General features: G+C 40.3%; 1 protein-coding gene across 8 annotated transcripts in view; it reads left to right on the top strand.

The window, feature by feature from the left end:
* The window catches only part of CEP350 (centrosomal protein 350), a 68971-nt gene that overhangs the window by 25937 nt on the left and 16920 nt on the right, over positions 1-26114 (top strand). For 5 of the 8 annotated variants that reach the window (XM_064719352.1, XM_064719347.1, XM_064719344.1 and 2 more), the window contains 19 exons: positions 46-199; positions 1365-1519; positions 2413-2602; positions 3925-4145; positions 4821-4984; positions 5640-5750; positions 5994-6125; positions 7568-7692; positions 8061-8180; positions 8631-8797; positions 9245-9441; positions 9959-10143; positions 11081-11168; positions 11521-11667; positions 12532-12689; positions 16202-16324; positions 19862-20061; positions 22138-22349; positions 23554-23698. In XM_064719352.1, coding sequence (XP_064575422.1) covers positions 46-199; positions 1365-1519; positions 2413-2602; positions 3925-4145; positions 4821-4984; positions 5640-5750; positions 5994-6125; positions 7568-7692; positions 8061-8180; positions 8631-8797; positions 9245-9441; positions 9959-10143; positions 11081-11168; positions 11521-11667; positions 12532-12689; positions 16202-16324; positions 19862-20061; positions 22138-22349; positions 23554-23698 — 2994 coding nt within the window. The remainder of the gene's footprint in view (positions 1-45; positions 200-1364; positions 1520-2412; positions 2603-3924; positions 4146-4820; positions 4985-5639; positions 5751-5993; positions 6126-7567; positions 7693-8060; positions 8181-8630; positions 8798-9244; positions 9442-9958; positions 10144-11080; positions 11169-11520; positions 11668-12531; positions 12690-16201; positions 16325-19861; positions 20062-22137; positions 22350-23553; positions 23699-26114) is intronic. The other 3 variants (XM_064719348.1, XM_064719350.1, XM_064719351.1) reach the window with 3 other exon arrangements.

Raw genomic sequence — 26114 nt, 5'->3', positions numbered from 1 at the left:
ATTTGTTACAATCCTTGTCCTCTCCCCTCTCTCTGCACACCTCAGTGTTTGAAGAAAGGCTGAACGGGGGCTGTGCCCTGCTGCGCCCTCTGCTCCCTGCCATGAGCCCTCCCGAGAGCGTGGCCTCTTACCAGGATGACTTTGCCTCCTCTCAGGGAAGCAGCACCTTAACAGACAGAAAGATTTCACGTGACCTCAGGTAACTGTGTTAGACTTCCCAGAAAGATAAAAATGCAGAATTCAAGAGAAAATAGTTAATACAAGGTTTGGTTCATAATATGCTGGGAATCTTTTCTGCTGTGCTGTACTATACTAGTTTAAGTGTTAAAGTTCTTTCTTAGAACCTTGCAGTTAATAGAGCAGCCAAGATAGTTCAGTTGGAATCAAGTATTTCTCTTCTAGAGTCCAGTATTCCTGTTCCCTAATTTTTGCTGTTCTTTAGCCTGGACAGGTAGCTTTAGACAAGATTATGATCCTTTGTAGTCTGGTGAAAATTAGTTCTCTAACTTGTGTGGCTGCAATAATGCTCAATTGGGTAGTCTTGTAATTAAAAAAAATTAGAAAAGCTATTTTAAGTCTGAAAATGCCTTTATTTCTTCAAAATTTTGTGGTAAATCTCTAATTGCTTTCAGTAAGCATTTGTCAGTGCTTACTTAGAAATGGATACATAAACTGTCTGTAAGAATTTTGAAAAGCTTTTGTTCAGATTGAAATTTGAAGACTGTAGATCCTAGACTCCCCATGTCTACTACATGGCTTCCTGAATTTTCCAAGACCCTCCTTTGTGTAATGAGCTATATTTATATCTTTTGGGCACCTTGGAGGAGGCCACACGTGTGTTTGTGCCAGTGATACTTCAGAAGAAAAGAAGTTAAATGTCACTTTGCACATGGAGAATGATTCTTTCTGATTAACACTTCTTTCTTCTCCTGGTATTACTTAGTGTATGATGCATTGACATCCCTTTTTTGCAAGCCTTTTGTAATCCTTTATTGAAAATTGCTCTTATTTCTGGCAGCTGATATCTGTACGCCCAGAGATTATCTGAAATGCAGTCACATTTTGAGTCATTCTTATGTTGTTCAAGTATGGAGTCAAATAGCCCTTAAGAGTTAAAATTGGAGAGGGCACTTGTTATCCATCTTTTAGTGTTCCATATTATTGGAAGCATGTTTCAGTATGTTCAATATCATACCAAACTTCCCAATGCCTTAGCTGTCCCAGCTTTTAATCTCAAAACCAATGCTTTTCCAGATGGGCTGAGTAGTGCAGTGTCTCTAATTCAAAAGTGTGGTAGTTTCCTAGTGCACAGTGTAACATGGAAGCTGGAAATCCTTAATCACCAACAATCTGCTCCTTTCTAGTGTTGGTGGCAGCAGCAATTCAAGCATTCAGGAGGAAATTCCCAGCAGGAAGTCTCCCCTTGAGCCTCCCCTTGGCTCTCAGCACTCATCTGGACCCCGGTCTGCGGCGTCCTCTCGCTCCTCTGCTTCCTCCAGAAAGAGGGGGAAAAAGGAAAGTAAGTGCAACATTTGGCTGTGGAGGATCCTTTTTTATTAAGGCTTTTCTTGTTAGGAAAATTGCAGTACTACATATCTGGAAACTGTAATCTAATACTGATAGAATGACTTATTCATTCCTCCAGTGATTCCTTCTTAGGTTCTTTTTTACTCTGGTTATTCTCTGACCTTGAAACACAGTAATTTAAAGTTGAATAAGCAAGAGATTGTTAACAGCATTGAAAAGTTTCCTTTCCTAAGCCAGCCTTCTAATAAATAAGTTAATTTTAATATTGTGTGGGAACTATCCTTAGATTCTGTGCTGAGAAAATGCAGATAGGCTTCTGAGTGATGGCCATGTTTGTGAAGGGGACAGCAAATTTGCCTGAATGCATTAGTTTTCACCAGTGCACAAATTAATAAATACATTGGTTTCTGTGGTAAGCTGTACATTACAAAAGCATGAAGAAACTTGAGGCTTGGTGAACCTGTAGTATATAAGCAATGGGTAAAAAAAGCTAGGTTTAAGCCAATAGAATCATGACAAAAATAGGATTAGGGATTCTAAATTATCTCTCTTCCTATTTTTTCAAAATTCTTTACCTTTGCCCTCAAAAGCTAGGCTGTATTCTGGTTATTAGTAGTAAAGGATCAAATGTGTATTTTCCTTATTTAAACTGATACTATACTGGAATGAAAGCTGATTGACAGTTTTGGCAGTGAACACAACATACAGAAGAGAATTCATTGCCAATTCTTGCCAACATTTCTTGTTTGTTGGATTTATAGACTTCTATCTCAAAGGCTTCTTTAGTTGGGGAAAAACTTCTAAATTCATTCTTTTGGGGCTTGTGATGGTAAGGTATTCACAAGTAGAACCAAACAAACTTTTGACACTATTGTTGTTTCTTAGGGTTGGATGCTTTCAATGGAAGTTCTCACCACTTTTCTGTGGAAGAAGATAAAATACTGTCTGAATTAGAGAGGGGATCCCAACAAGCTAAGAAATCCTTACTGAGTAGCAGAATTTCTAATAAAGAGCATGAGCAGAACCCAGATACAGACAGCACACTGGAAAACTTGTCTGGACACTCCCTCCTGAGGTAACAGGATTGTTATGAAACTTTATGCAAATATAATGATGCTTGGTAATGTTACTGACTGTGTCTTGGGATATGCAAAAGGGAAGTAACAGAAATGACCAAATGTGAGTAGGATGTGCATGCAGAAAACATTTCTTCCCTGTATTTTAAATATGAAACCTGATGTCCTGTCATGTTCAGTACCTTAAGCATTGAAATAGAGTTTTTGTTTCCCTCTTTTAGAAAAGGTCAGTCAGGAATGTGTCAAGGTTTATTCAACCTGTGCAGTCACCTTTCTTTTTTCAGTAGATACACAGACAATTTTGGCTGTACTTGTGTTCAGCTAATGCTCACAAAGCCTATGCAGCTCTGTAAGTCTTTGCCTTTTCAGATATTAACCCATCTTTGGAAAAGAATGCATTAAAAAAAGAGGGAAACATGTTTTCTGTTGCAACCTCATTTTGTCTAGCTGAAAATGCAGTTTTTCTGCTAATTGTCCAGTGAAGATGGTTATGAAACACTTGGTTTTCACTACACTTTTTTTCTAAAAAGCATCAAACAATATCAGTGATCTCTCATTCTGTGTTGGTTTAGAGCAGTTCTGAGGTATTGGCTTCTGTTGGTGACTGTTGCTGGCGTCCAGGATTGGATTGGAAAGGTCCTTTGGCCTCCTGAGATGTGCCAAGTAAAGGAGAATGTCTTCCCAAAGGATTTAAACAGCCACTGTTAACCCTCTTCAGGCTAATAAAATTGAAATTGTAAATTTAAGAAGCATCTGTATCATTTTCTCTGTTTAAAAAAGAAATGTCGTTTCTCAAAAAGTGTTACCACAGTATCTTAAGAATTGTTCAAGTTAAGTTTTGGTCTCTATTGCATTTTAGGAGAGAGATTAAGACTCAAGGCAGTGGCTTGTCACAATCAGTTGCTTCCATGTAGACTGTTCACTTTTTAAACTGCAGGTGCAGATGATTGCGTCCTGACTTTGTCATGCCAGATTCCTGACATGAAGCACTGAAACTGCTTGTCTGGTCGTGTAGAACATGAAGATGCTATGTTAATTTTTTTAAAAAAATTAATGTTTTTGTATGTGCTAGCTAGGCTTAATAATTGGGGAAAAATAGGGTGCTCTAGAAACATAACTCTGTACTGGGATTTAGGGACTAAACTCATCTCATCAGGCCATTTCCTGAAGATAGACTGGGCCTATGCAAACTGAACAGACTGTGCCCTTTGCATGGATCTGTTTGTGTGTAGGAATGGAAGAACAAGGTTATTCCTTTATTTTATCAAGTGGCTGGACTAGGAGAACTATTGACTCCTTTTGGTTTTTGTTTCACTGTCAGTTTCTCAGACAAGGGAAGACCCCAGAAGACACCAACTTCTTCCCCATCTTCTGGCTCCCAGAAAATGTTGCAGTTGGATTCTGCAGGCAATACAGCAGAAAGAGTCAAGTCACCTGCTGGCTTTTCTGGAGGTTCAGCCCCAGGGCTGAAGCCAAACGTGGCCTTCCCTGATGGGGGCCTGGGAACCAGCAGGTCTGCAGCAGGAGCAGCCTCAGCGAGCGGTGAGTGTTTGTAAAATACTGCACCATTAAATGAGCCTTGCTTGGTCTTATCCTATGCAAACTGTTACAGCTCCAGAGCTCAGTCCCCAAGGGGACTGGGTGCTAGAAGCCAGCTCGCTCTCAGACCAAGGCCACGGGTTAGCCCCTAGCAAGCAGGGAGATATTCAGCTCTTAGTGATTAGGCAGCTCTTGTGATTTCAGCTTTCCTTGCTAGGTAGCTTTTCCTTGGCCTAAGGCTCCAGCAGATGGTAGAGAGAGGAGAAGCAGAAGACACTGGCTGTTCCACGAGTATGGCTTTATTGTAGGGGTCCGTGAAGGGTCTCAGCTCTTCTTCTTCCGAGTTAGTAGGGGTACAGTATGCTACTTTTATACCCTTGGCCTGGATCCAATCCTGACCAATGGCAAAGGTGTTAGAGTGACCATAAGTGACCAATAGTAGGGTTAACACAATATTGCCTTAGATGGCTATAGGGATAAGGTACAAGGCGGATGTCCCTGGAGACAGGAAACTTCTTTGCCGCTGTGTCAGCATTCTATTCTCCAAGGGGCCCTGGCTAAACCTGAGGGGTTTACTACACACCATGACGATGCCAGTGCAGCTGGAGCATTTTTCCTTGAGTGTTTGGCGTGGGAGCCCGGGCTGTGTGAGGGTGAGCAGTGTTTGTTGCCCTGCAGGCTGCATGCGCTTCTCCCCGGCGGGGCTGCAGCACCGGCTGTCGGCAGAGCTGAACTACCTGAGCGCCATCGAGGAGTCCGTGCGGCAGCTCTCGGACCTGGAGCGTGTGCGCGGCATCTCCCTCGCCCAGCAGGAGAGCGTTTCCTTGGCTCACATTCTCAAGGTAATGGGGGAATGCTTCTTTGTCTGAACCTTTCTCTTCTTTTCTTTTATTGTTTGTTTGTAAAAAAATTTATCGAGTTAGGGCAAGTTAAGCTTTTGTTAGCAGTGCAGAGAAATCGTAATGGGCATGATGGGGCATCTCTGCTAGTGGCCATTTTTTAGGATGAACATCTGTTATCTTTCTTAAGTTGACACCAAGGAAGTAGCTACTCTGGAATACATGTCATTAATATACTCTTAGCTGGAATCACTGTTTTAGTTGTGTTTCTTGTTTTGGTTATATCTCTCAGATAAAAGCATGATTGTTTACTGGGTTTGATGTTGAGTTCCAGTGCCATGCAGTGTAGTTGTTTGGGCTGGATGACTTGTTTAGTCCACAAAAACAATATTTTTGGCTGAAGTTTCCTTATGTTGACAAGATTGTTTATTCTAGTTTGTTGAATTAATTGATTTCCTAAATCCTTTCTGCACTGTGGTCGTAGAGTATGGGGAATGTGCATTGCCTCAAAAAGGAAGAGGGTCAGTGGGTTAAAAATTCTGTTTCCAGCAGAAGAGACACACCCAGAAGAGTAGATTCAGATCTTTAAGATGTTAGTTGCAAACAGTGGCTGAAGCAAGTCACATCTTTGTATTTAACTTGTATGGTTAAAACTTAGGCACAACAGCAGCGCCATGAACGGGACTTGGCTCTTTGGAAAATCAAGGCTGAACAAGAAGCTCTAGAAAGTCAGAGACAAATGGAAGAGGCAAGGCAGAAGGCAGCCCAGGTAGGACTGCCCTTTAAAAATACAGAGTGTGTAAGAGGCAAAATGTTGTAAGTAAATCCATGCCTACAGGTATTCTTAATTTGAAGCTGTGAACGTATGAAAGTGCCAAAAGGGTTTAATACATTAAAAGAAACTCTCAATGGCCTGCTTCAAAGTTTTTTCTGCCAGATTTTGAGAAATAAATGTGTAGTTCCTATGGCCAGACCATTCTGAAGAGCTGACCTGTGTGTGTGTCCTGCCTAGGTCCATGCAGAGTCCCTGCAGCAGCTGGTGCAGTCACGGCAGGAGGCTGGGCAGGAGCCCCCGGGCAAGGCTGCAGCCAAACAGGCAGAGCCTGCCCTGCTCTCTACAGATGCAGCTCAGCAGCTCCGTGAGGTGAGGCCCCTGGGAGAGAGAAAAGCTATTGCACTACTTTTTTGCCTTTTAAGTTATTTTCTGTTTGGTGTCATTCTTGGTACAACTTCTTCACTTTCATAACATGACAAATGATAGGACTTCAAAGGAGCTGCTCTGGCATCGTTACTTAGAAGTCAATCAGCAGCTTTAAATCCCTGTTCCATATTCTTGTGATCTTCCAGTTAATGAACTGTTAAGAAGTTTGTTCTTCAGGACAGATTGATGACAGTTAACACAGCATCTTCAGTTTGTAAGAGTCGCTCTCCATCAAGAATTGATCCTATATCTGTTTTGTGTGCAAATTAAATTAGAAAAGCGCAGAGAATTGCAGTTTTGCTTACTGCTGAAGGTAGAACAACAACAAATAAAATAAAAAAAAAGGAGAAGGGAGAATCTTTAGCAAAACTCTTGACTTGGTACAGAGTTTGAAGTTTCCTCATTTTGAATCTCTTTGTTCATCTTGTGCTGTACAGAATATTTATTAGTTTTCAGGTTTTTTTATCAGTTTTTATACTTCTTGTTTCCAGTATGTAGCAGCTGCTGCAAACATGGGTAAGGAATACAGTAATGAAGAACTGCTTTTAGTCCATCACAGTTTAAAAATGTGACTGTGGGTCAGAGTTATGGGATTGAGTGCAAAAAGCTGATGAGTGTGAACAGAACTGTTTCTTCACAGCTCGTGCACATGTTGGTGCTCACCAAGTCTGGTTTTATGATGAGTAATGGAATTGTAGAATAATACTGATGTACATGTTCTGGGCTCTGCCAAATATGTGAAGTTTCAATAATATTTGAGTAGACAAGAATGGGTTAAAGGAGCAGAAAAGCTCAGACACCTCAAATAGATGCAGTGTATTGGTCATTGAGAGTAGGTAGTGAAGTCTTGAATAAAGACAAGGAAACATTTGTAGTTTTCAGAGCTAAAGTGGGTAGAAACCAGTTAAGAAACAATGGAAATGAAGCAGAGAAGACAGCTTTTATTTTTGTGTGGGGTTTTAACCTCATCAAGTTTTGACTGGAGTTTGTAGTCTAAGAGGTGCTGAAGAGGCTGATGGGGTGGGCCAGCAGAGTAGCTTTTCCATCTCCGTTCACAAATGACTCCAGGTACTCAGTTGAACAGCCATTTGTTTTAACTGGAATGCAGCAGTGGAAACACCTGTCCCAATGTGCTGGGAATATTTTTGACTGTACACTGTAATTTATTGTGTGTAAAGGAATGGAGTATGGAGGAATATGCATTCACAGAGCAGTATGCACCTTTACCACCAGAAGTGACATGTGTTGTTACAAACCATTGTAACCTCACGGCTTACACCTTTGTTACAAATCACTAAATTGCCTGCCAGAATGATCATTCTCTCTTCCAGAAGCATTTTGATGCTGCTAAGCTGACTGTAGTGCCATGTTTTTGCTGTGCTCAGGTGACAGAGTCAGCACGGGACGCTGTCAGTGCCCCGGCTGCTCCCGGCCCCGCCTTGTTTGACCACCAGCGGCAGCACCACTCAGAGTTCATGAAGCAGCTGAGGGCCCGAGCTGATACAAACAGGTTTGGCTTCATGTTCCACATCTTGGGAGTGGGGAAATGGCATTTGTTAGGTTTTGCTTCACCTATTTTTGCAGAAAATGTTAAGATGTCATAATGAGTGAGCATTTCAAATGAGCTTGGATTCCATCTTTATGCCCTTCATAGTGTGCACACACCAAAGGTGACATTAACTGGTTCTGTGAAACTGTACATAAAAAGAGTAAAGAAAGATTATCTTCATGTTTTGTGTGATGATTTAACCTAGTTTAAGCTTTAGGAAATCTTTAGGAAATTTTAGCTGTTACTACTTCTAGTAAACTGATAAAAGCTCATGAAAAATCCTATATTTAAGACAATGCAGATTGACCCCAAATGCTTCTCATTTCCAGGAAATGTGAATCTACTGCCATATCACAAGGTAAAGAGGAGACTGGTGACTCAAAACAGACATACTCACCAATGTTTGATAGTTACTCTGAGTCCTCAAGATCAAAGGTTCACGATCAGAGGTAAGAAGCTTTTTGTGTCCTGTTCACTTACGTGATATAGTTAGGTGCCCTGAAGTTTCTCACAGCCCTTCTCTGATCTTGTTGTCCTCTGGAAAAATGTTGTCCTCTGTAGTTCCCCTAACTTCTAAAACAGAATTTCTAACTTACCCATTCTTCTAAAATCTGGAAGAAGATTTGTTTGCATTTGTTTATCATCACTACTCACTGCCAGGTAAAGGATGTGCATACCTTCCAACCACATGGATTTTAAGCTAGAATAAAACCAACAATCAATAATTTGATGAAACTTGGAATTTTAAAATATCCAAACTGCATTTTAAAACCAAAACCAAACTCTCTGCATGTTGTTTATTGTTGTGATGTTAATTGTGGTGCGTACAGCAGTAATGTAACATAAACATTTTAAAATGTGCCAAGTGTTTTTAAAAACATGTTCTCTGGATAACCCAGTAGTACCAGCAGCCGCCAGGAGAGCCCTTCAGTTCCATCTTCTAAGGAGAATGAGAAGAGGCTTGCCCGTCGTGAGAAGACAGCCAGCAGTATTGAGGAGCAGGCTCACACTGCTGCAGATGATTCCTTGCCCAGTGACAGTGTTTTGTCCCTGCCAGATGAAAAAGGTTGGCTCTGCTGCTGGTGTGTGATGGCTCTGGAGGTGGGGAGGGAGGGTGGTGCTGTGAAGAGGGAAAGTGTGTGAAGAAAGCTGAGCCCCAGGTGAATTGTGGTCTCTGAAGAGGTAACAGAATGGCACAGTGAGATGGGAACCTCTGAGATTCTGCTGTGTTGGCTTAGCCACATGCTCACGTGCTGAACCTGCAGGCACAATGCCAAATGCTTCAGCAACTCCAGATGTGTTTATACCTGTGTGCACAAATCTGTTAGGTCCTTCAAAGCTGGATAATAGATGTTTTCTAACTCAAAATCACTCTTTCCTAACCACTCATTTTTCTACATTAGTTATCTCCCTGTCTTTCTGACCCCCCTAACATCAGGGAGATGAGACAGACTAAAATTGCATTTGTGGTGCAAAACTGAGTGGAAAGCAGCTTCCCTGATTTCTCCCTCAGATTCCACTTCTGTTGCAACAGAATATTCCCTGAAATTTGATGAGTCCATGACAGAAGATGAGATTGAAGAAAAATCTTTTCGGTCTTTGCTGCCCTCTGAGAGTCATCGCAGAAATAATCTGGAGAAGAAGCGAGGCACTCGTGATGATTCTGATGAGGAAGTGTCCCCAGACAAAACAGCTCTGTCATCTATCAAGGTAGGTTTTAAGTTAAATTAAATTAACTCAGCTGACATGGTCAAGCTGATAAGCTTCAAGTGAGCTGTTCTTAGCTGTGTTTGCTGGGTTGAGAGTTCTTCTCCTCCCTGTGATTCTCTGAGCATCTCAAAACAGAGATGTGTGAATCATGCTGTATGTCACTGTTGTACAAGTGTGATGACTTATGAAACAATCCATCCAGGCCTCTACCTTGTGGCTTAGGAGGAGTGACTTTTTCAGGTAGGTTTTAAAAGTGGATTAAGTTCTCCAACTATGCTAACACACAGCTAGGAAATACAGGAGGATGTTTCATCTCTCTGGCCAGAGTGGGGACCTCCCAAAACTGTCACATAGGGCAAAAATAGCTGGTCTGCACAAAGCTCAGATTAAAACCAGCTTCCCTTCCTACATCTATTTTTATTTATCTGTGTATATGCACACACAGACACGCACTTTGTAAGTGAAAAAAAGCCATGGCATTTCTGTGATTTTGTGCCAACTTTATCTTTCCTTCTAGGAGCTAAGCATGCCGTTCTCAGGGGGGCAAGACAGTTTCTCTAAGTTTACCATGGAGATGGTGAGGCAGTACATGAAAGAGGAGGAAATGAGGGCAGCTCATCAGTCCTCACTGCTCCGGCTCCGGGAGAAGGCTCTCAAAGAGAAGACCAAGGCTGAGCTGGCGTGGCTGGAACACCAGAAAAAGTAAGGCAGCTCTGAATATACAAAAATGCTCACTGACCATTTCCTTTCTACTTTTCAAGGCTTTGTTTCCACCTTACTGCTCCTTATTAAGTATTAATGGTTGAACTAATCTTCTGACATCAGTATTCTGTGCAGTTCTTACTGGGACTTGGGAAGAACAGGACTCAGTTTATAAATGTGCTTTGATATTTGCATTGAATGGGGTTTGATTAAGAATTTCACTGAAACAGTAGAAGAGCAGATGTTTGTTGTCAGTTGGAGGAGGTAGTTGCCAACCATTCCTCTACACATCTTAATTCAGGAAGATGTAACACTGTCAAACAGTTTGACCTTTCTTTGCTTGATGTCTACCTGAAGTCATTTTAGTTGACTCAGGCACATTTTGTGAATCTGGATACATGTTGTACTTAGTGCTTTGTTCCCAGTCTCAGATATGCTTTGTCCTGAAGTCCACTTGAAGTACCCACTGATACTAGTAAACAGCAGTGGCCAGATTTAATCAGTAATTTTCTCTGTGTGACAGTACCATTGTTCAGCAGACATTTTCTTACAATTTCTTGTTATTGTGGATTTGACATAGGAGTATTAGATAGTGAGCCAAGTGCCCTTCCTTCTGTGTTTCTCAAATGGTGAGTGTGTTACCTCTGCAGAGCTTCTGCCCATTCTTTTGTGATCTCCTATTACCTGCACTGGCCTTTTTACTGTGCATGTAAAACAATGCAAAATATTCCACCAGAGAGCATGCCAAGGATTAAGGTATATACTCTTCTGCAGAATAGGAAAAGTAAACTTTTTTTTCACTTTTAAAGAGTAAAAGGCTTATTGTGCACTTTTAAAATATTGCTTTATTATTATTTATTATTATAAAGCAATTATTTATTGTTATAAAGCAGTCTTATTACTTTATTTATACTTGTTTCTTTCAATCTGTTTGCAGGCATTTGAGAGACAAGGGAGAGGATGATAAGATGCCTCCTATTCGAAAGAGGCAGCGTGGACTGCTGCTGAGATTACAGCAGGAAAAGGTAAGGGATGCCCTTTGGGAAAGTCCTGTTGAAAGCCATGTGTACTCTTTAAAGGTTTCAGACACTGTTAATATAGAAATGGAGAACCAGCAGTATTTCTTACCTGTTAGTTTTTATTTGCATTTCAATCATATTCAGCACGTTGTTCTCAAGGGTCCTTCTCCATCTGTAATCTCATAATTGAGACTCTGATTAATTGATCTCCAGTTCTTTGCTACTGAAGTTCAGCCTGGTTCCTTCCTCATGTAACTGCAGTCCTGACAAACCCATAGCAAGGGCACTGGGGCATCTTTGAGTGTGTTCTTGAGAGAGGTCTGTCAGTGTTCTCATGCTGAATTTTTACACCTAACAGGCAGAAATTAAACGTCTCCAGGAGGCAAACAAGGCTGCTCGCAAGGAGAGGCAGCTCATCCTCAAGCAGCAGGCGGAAATCGAGCGAATCCGCCAGACCACGATGAAGCTGCAGGAAAAACTGAAGTCTGCAGGAGAAAACAAGCTGGTGAGTGTTGAGCACAGAAACTGGAGTCTCTCCTCTTCACCATGTTTATAGGAATGGAGGGATACCAGTTTGGACCTATCATTTGGAAGTTTTGTCTGCCTGAAGTGATCTCCCCCCTTTATCTCAGCAATTTATGCTTCATTTCTTTAGAACATCATTTAAGGAAATGCCTTTGGAGAAGTTATAAAACAGTAGATGTGTTTGTTCTTTCTCAAGCCGAACTAATGACTTTGGGAATGTGAGTTTTTTGATGCTTAGATCTCTCAGGCTTTGATTTCTGTTTGATTATTTGTCAGGCCCAAAGTACTAAGTATAAGCACTAACCCCAAAACTTCCTGCTGTGTGCTAATGTAATTATGCTAAGTTTCTTGCCTCTACTTGCCTCCTTACAAACTTTTGAGAAGACAAAAGTTTAATAGCAGTACTGTAGAAAAGGTTGATTTCCTGTTTGGGTAGCTGAATTCTGGTTTGTTGCTTTGGGGGGCTTTTTGTTTTGGTGTTTTTTTTTTGTGTGTTTTTTTGTTTTGTTTTGTTTTGGGGTTTGGTGATTTTTTTGGTTTATGTGGGGTTTTTTTGGTTTTGTTTTTCTTGGGGGGTTTTTTGTTTGTTTTGGTTTGTTTTGGTTTTTTGTTTTTTTGTTGTTGTTGTCGTTCTGGATAGAGTTAGGGGTAAACTTAAATTATGGAGAGAAAGGATGTGCTAGAAGCTGTGTGTCAAAAATGAGGTTATGAAGTTAAATCTGCAAGTGGACAGAAGCAGTATTTCATGTAATCTAGAAATTACAAGCTAAATTAACAAAAATTAACACAATTTATAAAGGATTTTGAAATAGACTTTTAATGGGGTTTTTTGTTTTAATTGCAGGAGCTTCCCAGTGAGGATGACATCAAGCAGAGCAATGGTTCCAGCCCACTTCCAACTGATGCAGAAACACGCAGCCCTTCCCCAATCTCCATCTCCAGCAGTGAGACCAGCAGCATAATGCAGAAACTTAAAAAAATGCGCAGCAGAATGGATGAAAAGTAACTATATCTTTTTTTTTTTCTTTTAAAAACGTTTGCTATTTTAATGGAACAAGTTGGTTTGGCCCAAATCTGCACTAAAAACAGCCACCAGAAATATTGGTGGTGTTAATATCACACCTTGGTCTGAATTGCCTGAAAAACAGCTGATTGGAAGCATGAATAAAACTATATTAATCTTTGAACATAATAATTTAAAGGCTACAGTTCTTGCATGATTCCAACATTATGGCAGACCATGTGGTCAAAGTTTTATTGAAGAAGATTTGGTTTAATATTCTTTGTACTTGATAGAGTTGGTAAAAGCACATGAGGTTAAGAGATGTCAATGTTTGTAGGTACAAGAAATAAGGCCAGGTTGTGGCTTCACAGCACATCCTGTCAGAGTTTCTCTTGAAATTAGAGACCTGAAGTCAAATGGTCAAAATGGTGCCTGTATTTTGTATCTCCTCTTTAAACTTAGAGTGAAAAAATATAGGGAGTGAGACTCTGGAATTACAGTGCAAATTTTTGAGTTGAAATGTAATTTATAACAGCAATCATCTTATGGAAAAACTAGTAACTGAGTTTCAGATCTGGCTCACAGAAAGACACTGAGGTTTTCAGGTATGTGATTTCTATCTAACTATCCAGCTGCTGAATTTTAATTCTGATTGCATTAAAATCAACTAGGATGAACTCTTTAAATATTTTTTTATTAATGGAGATGATATGTATGTGACTGAGAATATATTTGGTTTATAGGTTGGAAGAATGTTGAAAATGTTTGTTATGCTCTAGAGGAAATAACAAAATCTGTGTGCAGTTCCTGTGTCTGAAAACCTAAAATGAATCTTCTGATTTTGCCTATGAAGTTGTTTTAGATAATTGTTTCTGCATCCTTTTGGTGTTGAAATTACATTGTGTGCATGAAACATCCCAAACACTTTACCTGCTTGTGCTCATTAGTTTGGAGTTCTAAATTCTTATTTGAGACTGATTCATTGAAAGTCTGGCTTCTGCCAGTTGCCACAAGAAATAGTCTTAGCTTAAACAATTCTTTTGAGAACCTAAACAATTCTTCTTAGAACCAAGACAGTCACTGCACATCAGTCCCTGTGGGTGCTCTTTGGGATGTGTTTTCCCTGAGGCTCCAGCACAGCTGGATAAAACATCCCAAAGCAAGCAGTGCCATGTAAAGGCCAGCTGGCCTTGTCACACTTAGCAGCCTGTTTGCCTGCAATCATTTGAGAAGCACATTTCCCACCCATGCATATATTTGAGTGTGATGAAAATAAAACCCAACAGCACTAAGGGAGGCTTTGGTGTGAGCAGGGAAAACTCAAAACCTGTTGTAGTTTCATGCCTTTGTGTCTAGCCTGAGCTGATTGCTGTTTTATTCTGACTCCTCTGGTGGCATCTGATAAACTGAACAGCCAAAATCAGTGATAATTAAAAGTTTCTGAGGTGTCATATTTCTAAAACCTAAACTCATGGCATTCCAAATTGTATGAAAACCACCCCATCATCATAGTGGCAAATTCTCAAAGTATATTTTGAGACTGGTAAATGACTTAAGATAGAGACTTGAAAAGCATGTGTGTTGCAGGCCATGCTGACTTCTAGGGTTTCAAGCAAGAAATGTTTCTCTTCTGATCTTATTTTTTTGTTAAAAGAGGGTCTTTATCCTATTTTTTCCCCACAAACAAGTTCAACAAATTTCAAATGGTGATACGAAACAATCTGTAGGTTATGATTTTTGAGATACAGTATTAATACTAAAAGAGATGACAAATATATTTGTATATTTAAGGCTTCCTTTGCTTTTTTTTATCAGCTAGTGGCTTTGTCAATATTGTTCTTGAAATCTTATTTTTTCAAAATACATTCATTCCTAAGCCACACTTAAAATTGCATAAAGACATATATTACAAGGGATAGCAGCAGATATCAAGTATGTTCTACCTTTAAAAATATTTTAGTCATGATTTGATTATTATTTTATGTAGTTGGAAATATTTCTCACCTGGAGAATACTTTTCAAAAGCTGGATGCCAAGATTTGAGATGGAACAATAACTTTTAGGCAGAACAAGTGGAAATTGTGTGTGATCTATATGGTCATGTGTTTTTTTAGTTTTATGGTTTTAAGACTTGGATTGTTGTATATGTTCAAAGGAGGAAGTATTTTGTGTGAGCAGAAATGATTCTCTAAAACTTGATTTCCCTCTTGTACAGTTTTTGCACACCTTTGGCAGGTGTTTTGGTAGTGCTTATTGATTGAAAAACTGCTGACTTGGCAGGCTTTTTTTAAATGTCTTGATTTGTAAACCACATAAAATAGCATTAAGATGTTTGGCTTGGGGTTTAATGGTAGCAAGCTGGATTTGAGGGGAATCAGGGTGGGAAATGGGGCTCAAGGGAAGAAGCTGGATGATAAATAAAAGGAACTTGAGGGAAAGCCTGCTATGCTGGATTTGCTGTACTCCACAGCAAGGTGGAAATCCTTTGGCTTCCTTACTTAGGAGGCAGCTTTAATATTTGTCTTGTGCTAAAAGGGGAATGAATGGATAGTTTTGTTTTCACTTTAACTGATGAGTCTGTGTAGCCTGCATGTGAACAGGAGCATGCTCTGTCAAAGAGAATTAACCACTTTCCCCTGGCTTTCCTTGCATATGCAGCATTAATGATAATTTTTTGCAATAACAAATAAAATGCTTATTTTCATTTGCTTTTCCTTAGTGTGCTTCTTAGCTTGCATTGTAGTTGGTAGAGCTAAATGGAGCATGATATTTTTCTATAAATTTGATAATTCATTCGGAATTAGCTTAAAATGGTAATAGTTTTATGAAATACCATTTTAAGCAGAGCTGTTTTCAATTATGTAGGGTTTTTTTAAACAATAGATATTATCTTTCTGCAGTTAATACTTCAGATGAAATATATGAGTATTCTGAGATCAAGTTTGTTGCCAAAAATCCCAATTAGCAGCTATAATGTGAATGGCAGGTGTATCTGGAGCTGTCTATGTTTTAAAAGTAAACTATTTCATCTCTTTTTTCTTTGTTCTTTCACTGGTGCTTACCTTACTGTAGAACTAATTTTACTGAGGTTTCGCCAGGTGAAGAAAATGTGTTTAAAGTTTCAGACCAGGAAATTGTTGATACTGCAAAACCAGCATGCTCTTTAATACCAATAACACACTCTTTTGAGAGAATACCATGAGAAAGGTCAGACTGAGATAAGTTAACTGGTACCTGTGCATCAAAGTAATAAAACTCTCCAAAATTTAAAGAAAAATACAGCAGTGTGAAAGTAGCTTGTCTTTAATTAACAGAAAACCAAGTGTTGCAAGTGTATGTTCTATAACCTTCTGCATAACAGTGTATAGTTTTTGTACTGCAGATGTTGGGTATTAACTATACAATGTTAAATGCAATTAATTTTCAAGTTCTTTGCCAGATGCTATCCTTTTCTCATTCTTTCTGCCTTAATTGCTATCTTAGTTTTAAACTCTTCCTCCTTATTTTGTAGACACTGCTCTCCTGTTCACTACTTCTTCTCTGTCTTTACGTCTCACCACTGGGCCTCTCTCAGTGTCTGTTTTCCCAACCTCCACCCCAAATTCCAGCTGTATATCTACAACCAATTGGTCAGGTAACTGTATATTTCTCCAGTGATAGACTCTTTGATAGAGCATGCTCTGTTCAGTCCTAGAAAGTGCAGAGGTGCTTCAGCAGGGGACATGGTTGGCACTTGCCTCTCTGTTTGCAGATCTTTGCCACTGACATAGGCAGGGGGATCACTCCACCCTCAGCACCAGGCTGAGCAGTGCAGGGATTTGCTGGAGGGGAGGAGTGCCATCCAGGGGGACCTGGACAAGCTTGAGGAGTGAGCCAGTGTGACCCTCATGGAGGTCCACAAGGTGCAAGGCCCTGCAGCTGGGTCAGGACAATCCCCACTATCAGTTCAGCCTGGGGAGGGAATGGATTGAGAGCAGTTCTTCAGAGAAGGACTTGGAGATGCTGATTGGCCAAAAAATGGGGTTTGACTCTGCAGTGTGCACCTGCAGCCCAGGAAAACAACTCTATTTATGGAAAAACAGCAGCTCAAGGGAGGTGGTGCTCCACTCTGGTGAGACCCCACCTGCAGTGCAGTGTCCAGGTCTGGGGTCTCCAGTGTGAGAAGGACATGAATCTGTCCTGCAGATCCAGAGGAATCCACAAAAAAGTGAAAGAGAGGGAACACCTTTCCTGTGCAGAAAGGCTGAGAAAGTTGGGCTTGTTCAGTCTGGAGAAGGAAGGCTCCAGGGAGACCTTACTGTGCCTTTTCAGCATGTACAGTGAGGTTATAGGAAAAATAGAGAGAGACTTACCAGGGCCTGTAGTGATAGGGCAAGGGTAATGTTTTTAGGATGAGAGAAGGTAGATCTAGATGAAATATAAGGAAGAAGTTCTTTGCTGTGAGGTTGGTGAAGCACTGGCACAGCAACCTGTCCCATCCCTGAAAGTGTTCAGGTCAGCAGGAACTTTGAGCAACCTGGTCTAGCAAAAGGAGTCCCTGCCTGTGGTAGAGGAGTGAAGCTAGATGGTCTTTAATGTCCCTTCCAACCCAAACCATCCCAGGATTCTAATCTCTTATTCCTGCTGTGTTCTGAGTGGCAAACAGACAGTTCACTCTGCTCCCACTGTCTGGTTCCTACTTCAGAATCAGTTCCTACTTCAGCTGCTGAAACCTCACAGTTTGGGCTTACAATCAATATCCCTTAAAATGTGCAAATACAGTTTAGAGCAGCAGGTTAATACTAATATTTGAAATGCATGGATAAAATGTATGATGTTAGCATCAGAGAAACAGACTTTGAAGTCATGCTGCTGTAATCTGAGTGCTGCTGCTTCCTCATTGCTCCCCCACATTTCCAGCTGCATAGATGCCAGATGTGCTTTTGCAATTTTTTTTTCTGCTTTTGAGGATAAATGTGTACGCTTGGTGTTGCAACTGGAACCCTCTAGACTGCAGTAAATATTAAGGCAATGCATCTGCTCTTTTGTGGCTCTAGCCTTTAAAACCCAGGGTTATGAAAGGGTCTGCATCTTTGGCCATGCTGCTTTGATTCTCCTCTTCTTGTGGGTTTTTTGTTGGAATCTTCTTTCTCTCCCATCACTTCTGTTGATTTATCTTTCTTATTAAGTAGTTCTTCTGTGGTAATTATTTTCATGGCAATTTCATTAATTCTCCTCCTGTTTGTGCTCTTTTGGGTTAATTCATTTGACATCTGCTTTTAAGGAGTCCTGCTCTTTTGAATCCATTTATTTCAGCCTTTCTCTGCATTTTATTTCAACTTGATATGCCTCTCTCAGGACCTGGTAAACTGCAAAACTTCCTGATGAAATCAAACAGTAGGTGAAGAAAGAAGAAGTTGTTGCTTTTTGCATTGAGGTCATTGTAATAATGACCTCTAAAACAAGTTCCACATGCATGATCTGCTGGACTCATTGGAACTGATGTGTGTGTGAGAGTAAGAGTGGAGAGGTCTGATAGTGCTGGTGAAAGACACAGCATTATCATGACTGTCCCTGTCATGTTTGTAATGCAATTGCTGTTGGTAGTTTGCTCTGTTAATGACATCAGCCTGTCAGTTTTGCATAAGTGTGGATGATGTTTGATGTTTGTCTATAGAAAGGATAAAATTATGCACAAAATCATGGAATCTGTCAGCTTGAAGGTGACAGATGTTCCAGAGATTCTGAGGTGCTTCTGTTTTTCACCTCCTCTTGTTTTGGCCATCAGAAAGAAGATTGTGAGCGTCTCTAACTGGCTTTGAAACTTTTCTCTTCATGTCATAACTTGCTCCCTTTGTCTGAATCTATCTTAGAGGAGGACTTATCTGAATCTCAACCTTTCTGATCAACTGCCAGCTCACTTTTCCAGGGAACAGAACAAACACTGAGTGAGCAAATGAGAAATGTCCCTTAGCAGGCAAGACCTGCACATTAGTCACTTGGCCATTCCAGACTCTGTAAATAAAAGGGTTTTATGAAACCCAAGAGATTTAAAAAGCACAAATGAGATTATTATGTGCTTTGCAGCTTAAAAACTTTGATGCTAAGTGCTTGGGATGGCTTGAAAATTATAAAGACATTTGCAAAAAGCAAAGTATCACAAGTCTTTGAAGTCTGCCTTGTATAGCACCACAACTTCTCTACCAGTGGCAAACTATAGACTTTCTACAGAGTGATTCTGTGGCATCTTAAAGCTTTCAGTGGAGGAGATTAATAGGTTGATAGACACTCTTCTCTAGACTTGGCATGCCAGAGAAAGTGTGTGCTGTGCAATTGATGCTGAACTTGCTTGTCTGAAAGGTGAAGTGCTATGGTTACTTCAGTGCTCAGAAATGAGACAGGAGCTGGCAAAGAGAACAAAGGTGTGCACACAAACCTATTCATACCTACCAAATCCTGTGAGAGTTTTATCAATTCTAAGGTTTCATGGATCACTTAAGAGCTCTTTGTCAGAAAGAAAATATCTACAAATTTTCAGCATGAGCTTTAATTTTTATTTTTTCTGAAACTACCAGCTAGATATGTTAGTAGCTGGGAAGAAACAGCCTGGCATGGTTATTCTCTTGATGCTGTCAGCTCACAATTAACCTTCCAAGTGTACCAGTCCATAGAGGTGATGCTTAAAGGAAGAAGGATTAAAGCTCCAGGAGGACTCTTCATATAGAATCATCTTCTCTTATAATATATTTGGAAAAAACCATGGGGCAACTGAGGTTACAATTTTTCTGTCACTGGGATTGGCAGAAAAGAAAAGTTCATTTTTCAAATTGTTGCAGCTTTCTAGAAGGTTCCAGTTTAATACCATAGGTACATTTCATGTCCTGAAATAGGGAACTTTTTTCTATTTAGTTTAGTGTGTAGGATTTTAATGATTTTGAAGATTTTTTAAAATATAAACAGCCTCTTTATAGTATGATGTAGAGATTACTTCCTGCAGAGAAAAGAACCCTTGTCTACTTGTGGGGTATTTGCAGCAGCACATCAGAAGTCTGGGAGATGTATTATTGTGGATATGATCCTAGAAAATGGACTGAAGAACTGCAGTTGTGGGAATGGTGGCAATGGAGTATCTGGGTGCTGGGAGCTCAGGTTTGCTGGCTGGTTTGGCACTGTCCTGTGCTGTGCCCGGCAGGTTCCTGACCAAGCGGGAGCAGAAGCTGATGCAGCGGCGGCAGCACGCGGAGGAGCTGCTGCAGTGGAAGCGGCGCCTGGACGCCGAGGAGGCCGAAATCCGCAGGATGGAGAAGCAGGCTCTGGCTGCCTGGGACAAGGAGCTGCTCAAAACCAAGATGGCCAAGAAAGAGCTGGGGGATCAGAGGGCTGAGCCCAAAGGTAATGGGGACTGGGGGGAAGTGACACATACGATAAGAGTGAAGGATTGCTTAGGTTTGCAGTTGTTTCCTCTTCTGTTATTTTGGTTGTTATCTGGACACTTGGAATCTCAATTTCTGCACTTTGTTCCCTGTTTCACACCATAGTTAAATGTGTATTTCTCCTTTGCTTTGTATCCTCCCAAGTGAACAGTGCAGCATAAGCCCATCAGTCACTTCTATATACAATTTTTAAACTGTATTTCTGTCTTTCAAAGCAGAAATATTGCAGTATGGCATGATTGTAGCAATGTATCTGAACAACTTAGACTACAAGGTACACCAGCCATTTCACTTGTTGCTGTTCTTACCAGGATTTTCTCAAGGCCCTCTGGAATTCATCAAGGTTACTGAGACATAAACTGTGCTAAAATAAGAAAGAAGAAGCTCAGAAACCAAATTCCAAAACCACGAGAACTCGATAATGGGGGGCAGCAAAGCACCTGGACTGTAACCAATCACATATTTTGAGAAGTGAATGCAAAACACGTGAACAAGCGAAGGCACCAATCAGAAATACATTATCAGCCTGTGCAGTAGAGTTAGAATGCATAAACAAGTGCACAATGTAAACAATAAACAGCTTCTACTTAATCATATTAGTTAGTTGTCCAGGAGTCCTGAATTTCCCACACATGATCTTTTGCTGGTCGTCTTCTGAACTTACTCCGTTAAAACCATTTCCCCCAGGGTGAGCAAAGTGTCTCTGCTTGTTAGCTTTAGTATTATTGGTGAGGATGACTCCTGTCAGGGGCTGCTTTACCATTGTGTTTTCAAAAAATTGAAAGAATTTTTTTCTCCCCTCCGTTGTTAATGCCACCTGTTTGAAATGTGTAGCTGTGGTAAAGTATACTAGGATGTAATTAGTATAAATGATGCTATTGTGAGGAAAAATTGAATTCCCAGATGTTGGAAGCTACAACTTTACAGTTCTAAGTGGATCATGCTGAAGCACAGGGAACAGAATTGCAGTGAGAGAAAGTGATCTCAGGGATTGTTCTGAAAACGTATCTATTTTTCTTTTTTCCCCCACTTTACTGAAAGTAAGCAGCACATCCTTTGAGTGTACAAAGGGAATTCAGAGTAATGCCCTATTACATTTGATGTGGATTTTAGGCACTGTAAGACATTTTAAAAGTGATATGTGTATATGTGTATGGGTCAGTAAGTTCCAGTGAATTCCACAAATGCTGAATTCTTATCAATAAGTGAGAGCTGTTTGTATCTACCAGTAAACACTGGAGCACAGCCCTGCTTCAGAAGGAGAAGTCCTTCTCCCCAGCCTTTACTCAAACACTGAAGAGTTCTCCGTGGCTGCCTCAGTAATGCCATGACTCCTGCAGAATTTAGTAAACAGGAATATTGAAAACCCAAATTATTATTTTGTTTGTTGCCATTTGAGAGACTCATGATGAAATCATAACATTAAAATGTTTTCTGCAACTACTGTAAAGGAAGCAATCAATTCTAAATTCAAGATCTGGCCTGCAGATTATATGCTCTTCCATGACTTCTTCAGACTAATAGTGCCTCTTGCTTCTGTATGGTCAACTGGAAGGACAGGTTTCCCTAATAATCTTTTCAGGGTGTGTTGTCTGGAAAATGTTAGAATATCCTGAAAACCTCTTTATTTTAGATATTCAGCAATCACTAAGAATGTTGGGCAGTTCTCACAGATGCCCAGAATCATTTGGATTGTAAAAAGCCTTGTGAGATCATAAAGTCCAACCTCTTACTGATACCACCTTGTCAACTAGACCAGGGCACTAAGTGCCACATCCAGTTGTTTCTTGAACACAAATCATGTTTTAAATCATACTTCTCTGGTAAACTGGCTTGTTCTTGCTAAATATTTCACCACCAGTTATAGGTGAGTGAAATAATGCTTGTTTGACATGTACTGCTAGCAGTTACTACTTTATCTGCAGACAGCATAGAAAGTTTTCCTTCAACCTTATGCCTTCAGCCTTATATGCCTTCAGCTTCTGCATATGAGATGGTTCTGATGTGCTTTGTTTTTTCTCTCACTGAATCTCAGAAACAGCTAGTGAGGAAGAGTCTCCAGTGCCTTCTTGCTCTCATCTGAATAGTGAAAGCTCTATCCCAGAAGATCTTGGCAGTCTGGTTGCTGAGTCTGTCCCTTCAGAGCCCATGGGCCATGGACAGCCAGAAAGCCCAGATCAGAGTACAATTAATGAAGAAATAGCTTATTCTGAAGATTTCAAGTCCTCTACATCACCTGGCAAACTGGTGAGTGAGCTGTTCTGCCTTATGTACTCTACACACTATCAGAGAAGTGGCAAGTACAGCCATCCCAGCTGTCAAAGTAGAGATTACACTATTCACTAAATCTCTTTTCTGTGTTTATGATACCATTTCACATTACTGTGAGTAATCATTGAGATCAGACATGTGCTTTGAAGTCTTGAGGAAATATTGTTTCCACACAGAGTTTAGATATTTTTAAAATTGTGTGTACTCTTGCAAAACATTTTACGTATGTCACGTAAGTATGCAGTGCTAAGTGGTGGAATACTGACCCAGTTTAGAGTGTGAATTAGCTGTGGGCTAGCTTGTTGCCATTTTATAAATTCTTTGAGGCCATGGAAGCTATGCTCTGTTTTTCCACTTTGCCTTATTTGCAAGTAATGTATCCCAAAGTGTAGCTATAGGATGAAGAAGCAGACCTGTAACCTCATACACAGTCCTTTGGGTTTCAGATTGTGTCTGCTTGCTGCTTAATTCTGCCTTATTGTTCTATTCCAATTGTTATTTCTAGTTGGATGATAATTTTAATGAGTTTCATCCTGATAACTTTGCCCTGTGCTCAATAAGACAGAAAATTCAGTGTCTGTGGGGTAAAAGAACTGCTTATCTAGACTTATTACAAATACTTTCTTGACAAATTTGCTGAGGAGATAGTAATAAAATGTTTAATGTGTGCCAGAGGTTATGTCCAAGGTGTGTTCAAGGTTTGTAGGATAATGTTGAAGCATTAAGCAGCATTTTAGAAGAAATTTGCTCCTTGAGTTTTTGCCTGGCCTCAGAAAGAATAGTGCTCTGGTGTTTCACTGATTCAGAATGTTGTCTTGCACCCTCTCCCTGAAGTGGTTAATTTTATTAGTTTATTTACTGGGAGTTGCTATTGCTGCAGATGACACAAATGTATTGAACACATGTGAGTCAGAGCCATGTCAGTTCACTTAGGTGGTAGTGGAGTAGTCTAAGCAGGTTTATTGAAATCTGGGCTCAAAGTAAGCAGTCAGCTGTTGCTGCTCTTGGTATTACTGTTTTATTCTCTAGCAAGGATTAAATTTTTCTTAGGATTATTGTATAGGTACCACTGTTTGAGATGTCCTCTTGTCCTGCTGTTTTTTCCTTTTAAGTGGCTCCTGATGACAGTGATCTTTTACTTTCAAACTGCAATTACTTATTTATCCTGTTCTTCTCTCAGTCTCCTCCCAAAAGCAGCATATCTGTATCAAAGCAAGACTCCAGCAAAGGCAGCCACAGAACTGGAGGGCAGCTACATTCACCTGTGAAGTCCCACCAGACTTCTCACAACTGGTCTGATGAATCTTTATCTATGACACAGTCAGGTAAGTGTAATACTCACTTGGGTTTATGTTGCTTTTTCAAAGTTTTGCTTGTAACAAACTTGAAATGCAGACATAGGTGTGGAGAGGCAGACAAATTCCTGGAAATTGCCAAGGCTTGGGGTTGGTGGTAGTATTTTTCCCATTATGTAATTTGATCTCTCCAGCTGAAGAAGATCTTAATGTAAGAAGGTTTATACTTTATATCCTCTTGTTAGAAAGTGGTGCAGGTTCTGCAAACACCTGTGAAGAAGATAAGAGTCAATAGTTAAGGTGATCCTAGGATTTAAAATTCTTCCTTCTACACCCAGCTCCAGAAGCAGAACAACTCTGTTACATGGCAATATGGGAGAGACCTTTGGTCTGCCATGTGCAGAATCAATGGATGCTTCAGGACACAGAAGCATCAAAGAATTATTTGTGGAGGAGGGTTTGGTCTGTGTGCAGTAAAATAGGGCCTAAGGAGGCATTTAGAGCTATAAAATCTCCTGCATGGACTCATTATACCCTTTATCCAGTACCCAAGCTGCCTGCCAGTAAATGCTGAGGGGAGGAATACTGGGAGTGAAGTGGTTCAGAGCCCTTTCTCTGCTGTGCTCAGTCATGTGGAGTGCAGGGGATCCTGAGCTCCCTCCAGTGGGTCACCATCATCCACTCTGTTCACCTGGGAAGTCACTTTTAGTCTCTAGAACATCTTGTTTTCCACAGTGCAGTTGATAGAGCCCCACAAAATACTTCTTGGTAAATGAGAAATTTTCCTTCTTGGGATTTTTAATAGTAAGTCTTCAGTGGAAAAAGAATTAGCAGATTCTCTTGTGTGTACTGTCTGTTGTTTGTGATGGTTGGTAACTTACTGTGGGAAACACCTACGTATTTGCACTGAGTAATCTGTGTTGGGATTCTGTTTGGAGAGCAGTTTCCAACACAGTGAAGCTTTCAGCACCTTGATAAAAGTTATTTTAAAGCTCTGACTCAGCAGTCTTATAAGGAAGCCATTATGAAATGTAGAGCAGTCAACAGTGATCACAAAAATAAGTTTGTATAAAACAAAATATTGACAGTCTTTGACTTCAAATTCTAAAGAAAGGTATAAGAGGTGGGAAGCTGATGGTACTGGTTTCACAATAAATCATTCCATTGTAAAGAGACAAATGTTCTAGCCTGCTGACTAACAGTGAAGTCACTGCCCTGTCAGTCTGATGCACGCGTAGACAAGGCTGTCAAAGATGAAAGCATGTGCAGATCTTTCCCTTGTGAGTTGATCAAGAAATGCTGTAATTACATAGTGGTCACTTACTGTTAGGGAGGAGCTGTTAATTACAGAGGCATCACAAAGTGCTCCTGGTTAGCAAGTGAGATTCCATTCTTTTTGTTTGGGTTTTTTCAAATTCTTTAAATTGTTGTTAATGCAAAAAGAATACAGTAGTTTGATTGCATTTACTGGCTGTTATTAAGAATGGAATCCTTCATTTTATGTTCAGAGAGGAGATGGATTAGGGAAATGTCAGCTGTTGATGACCAAAGCATATTGGTAACTGACTTTCTAAACTACCAAGTAAAGTAATCAGCATTTATAAGCATCCAGAAAACAGGACAGGAGGTACTGAGCATTAGAAAGACAAACCAGCCAAAATCCTCCTTTTGGGAGCTGAAGCTATAAAAGAGGAAGGGGCACATGAGCTCAGGGAGGAGCTCCAGTAAGGCTGTGTCAGGTAATACTTTGAAGAGTTTTTGATAGTTAGTTGTGGTAGCAGCAGTCTGGGACAAGGATCTTGTTTTGCACTATGTTGGTATACATTTAAAGCAAGAAACAAGTGGACATGGTCAGGTGGGTGGAAAAAAACAACTAATGAGAGACTGAGGCAGTCTGACTATAGAGTCTGAGAGACTAAGAGGAAATAAGGAAAGCTGTTAGAGCTGAGTTATTGGTAGAACTGGGTTACCATGCAGAGAGTAGATCTGAGTATCTGGGGACAGTGACAATCTCTGCATTGTTCAAGTTGACTTCCCTTCCAGCTGTTGGCCAGTCAGCTCTGTATTCATGGATGTATTTAGTCTAGGTGACAGAAAATCTGAATGGCCCAAAACTTATACTTGGTTTGAAGTACACTGTCCCAAGTGACTTTCTCATCAATGAAGGGCACTCTGCAACTTCAAACTCTGTATTATAATTGTAAGCCTGTGTTTCAGATACTTGGTGTTTTCAGATTTTTGGTGTGGAGCTCCAAGTTGTATTTTTAAATACATAGAAAATTAATTTCTGCAATACCCAACATGACAAGCAGCTAATGTTGAAGAGCATAAATGTGTGGTTGGTGTGAATAAACTTGGTAACAAGTTACTGTATTATGTTACAGCCTAACCATGTCTTTTAAATTAAGCAACATGCAACACCTTTTTATATCTTTCGCACATAGTA

Source organism: Zonotrichia leucophrys, chromosome 8 (genome assembly GCF_028769735.1).
Source record: "Zonotrichia leucophrys gambelii isolate GWCS_2022_RI chromosome 8, RI_Zleu_2.0, whole genome shotgun sequence".
NCBI classification, from domain to species: Eukaryota; Metazoa; Chordata; class Aves; order Passeriformes; family Passerellidae; genus Zonotrichia; species Zonotrichia leucophrys.
The sequence above is the reverse complement of the archived record's forward strand: the minus strand, read 5'-3'. Positions and strand labels throughout refer to the sequence as shown.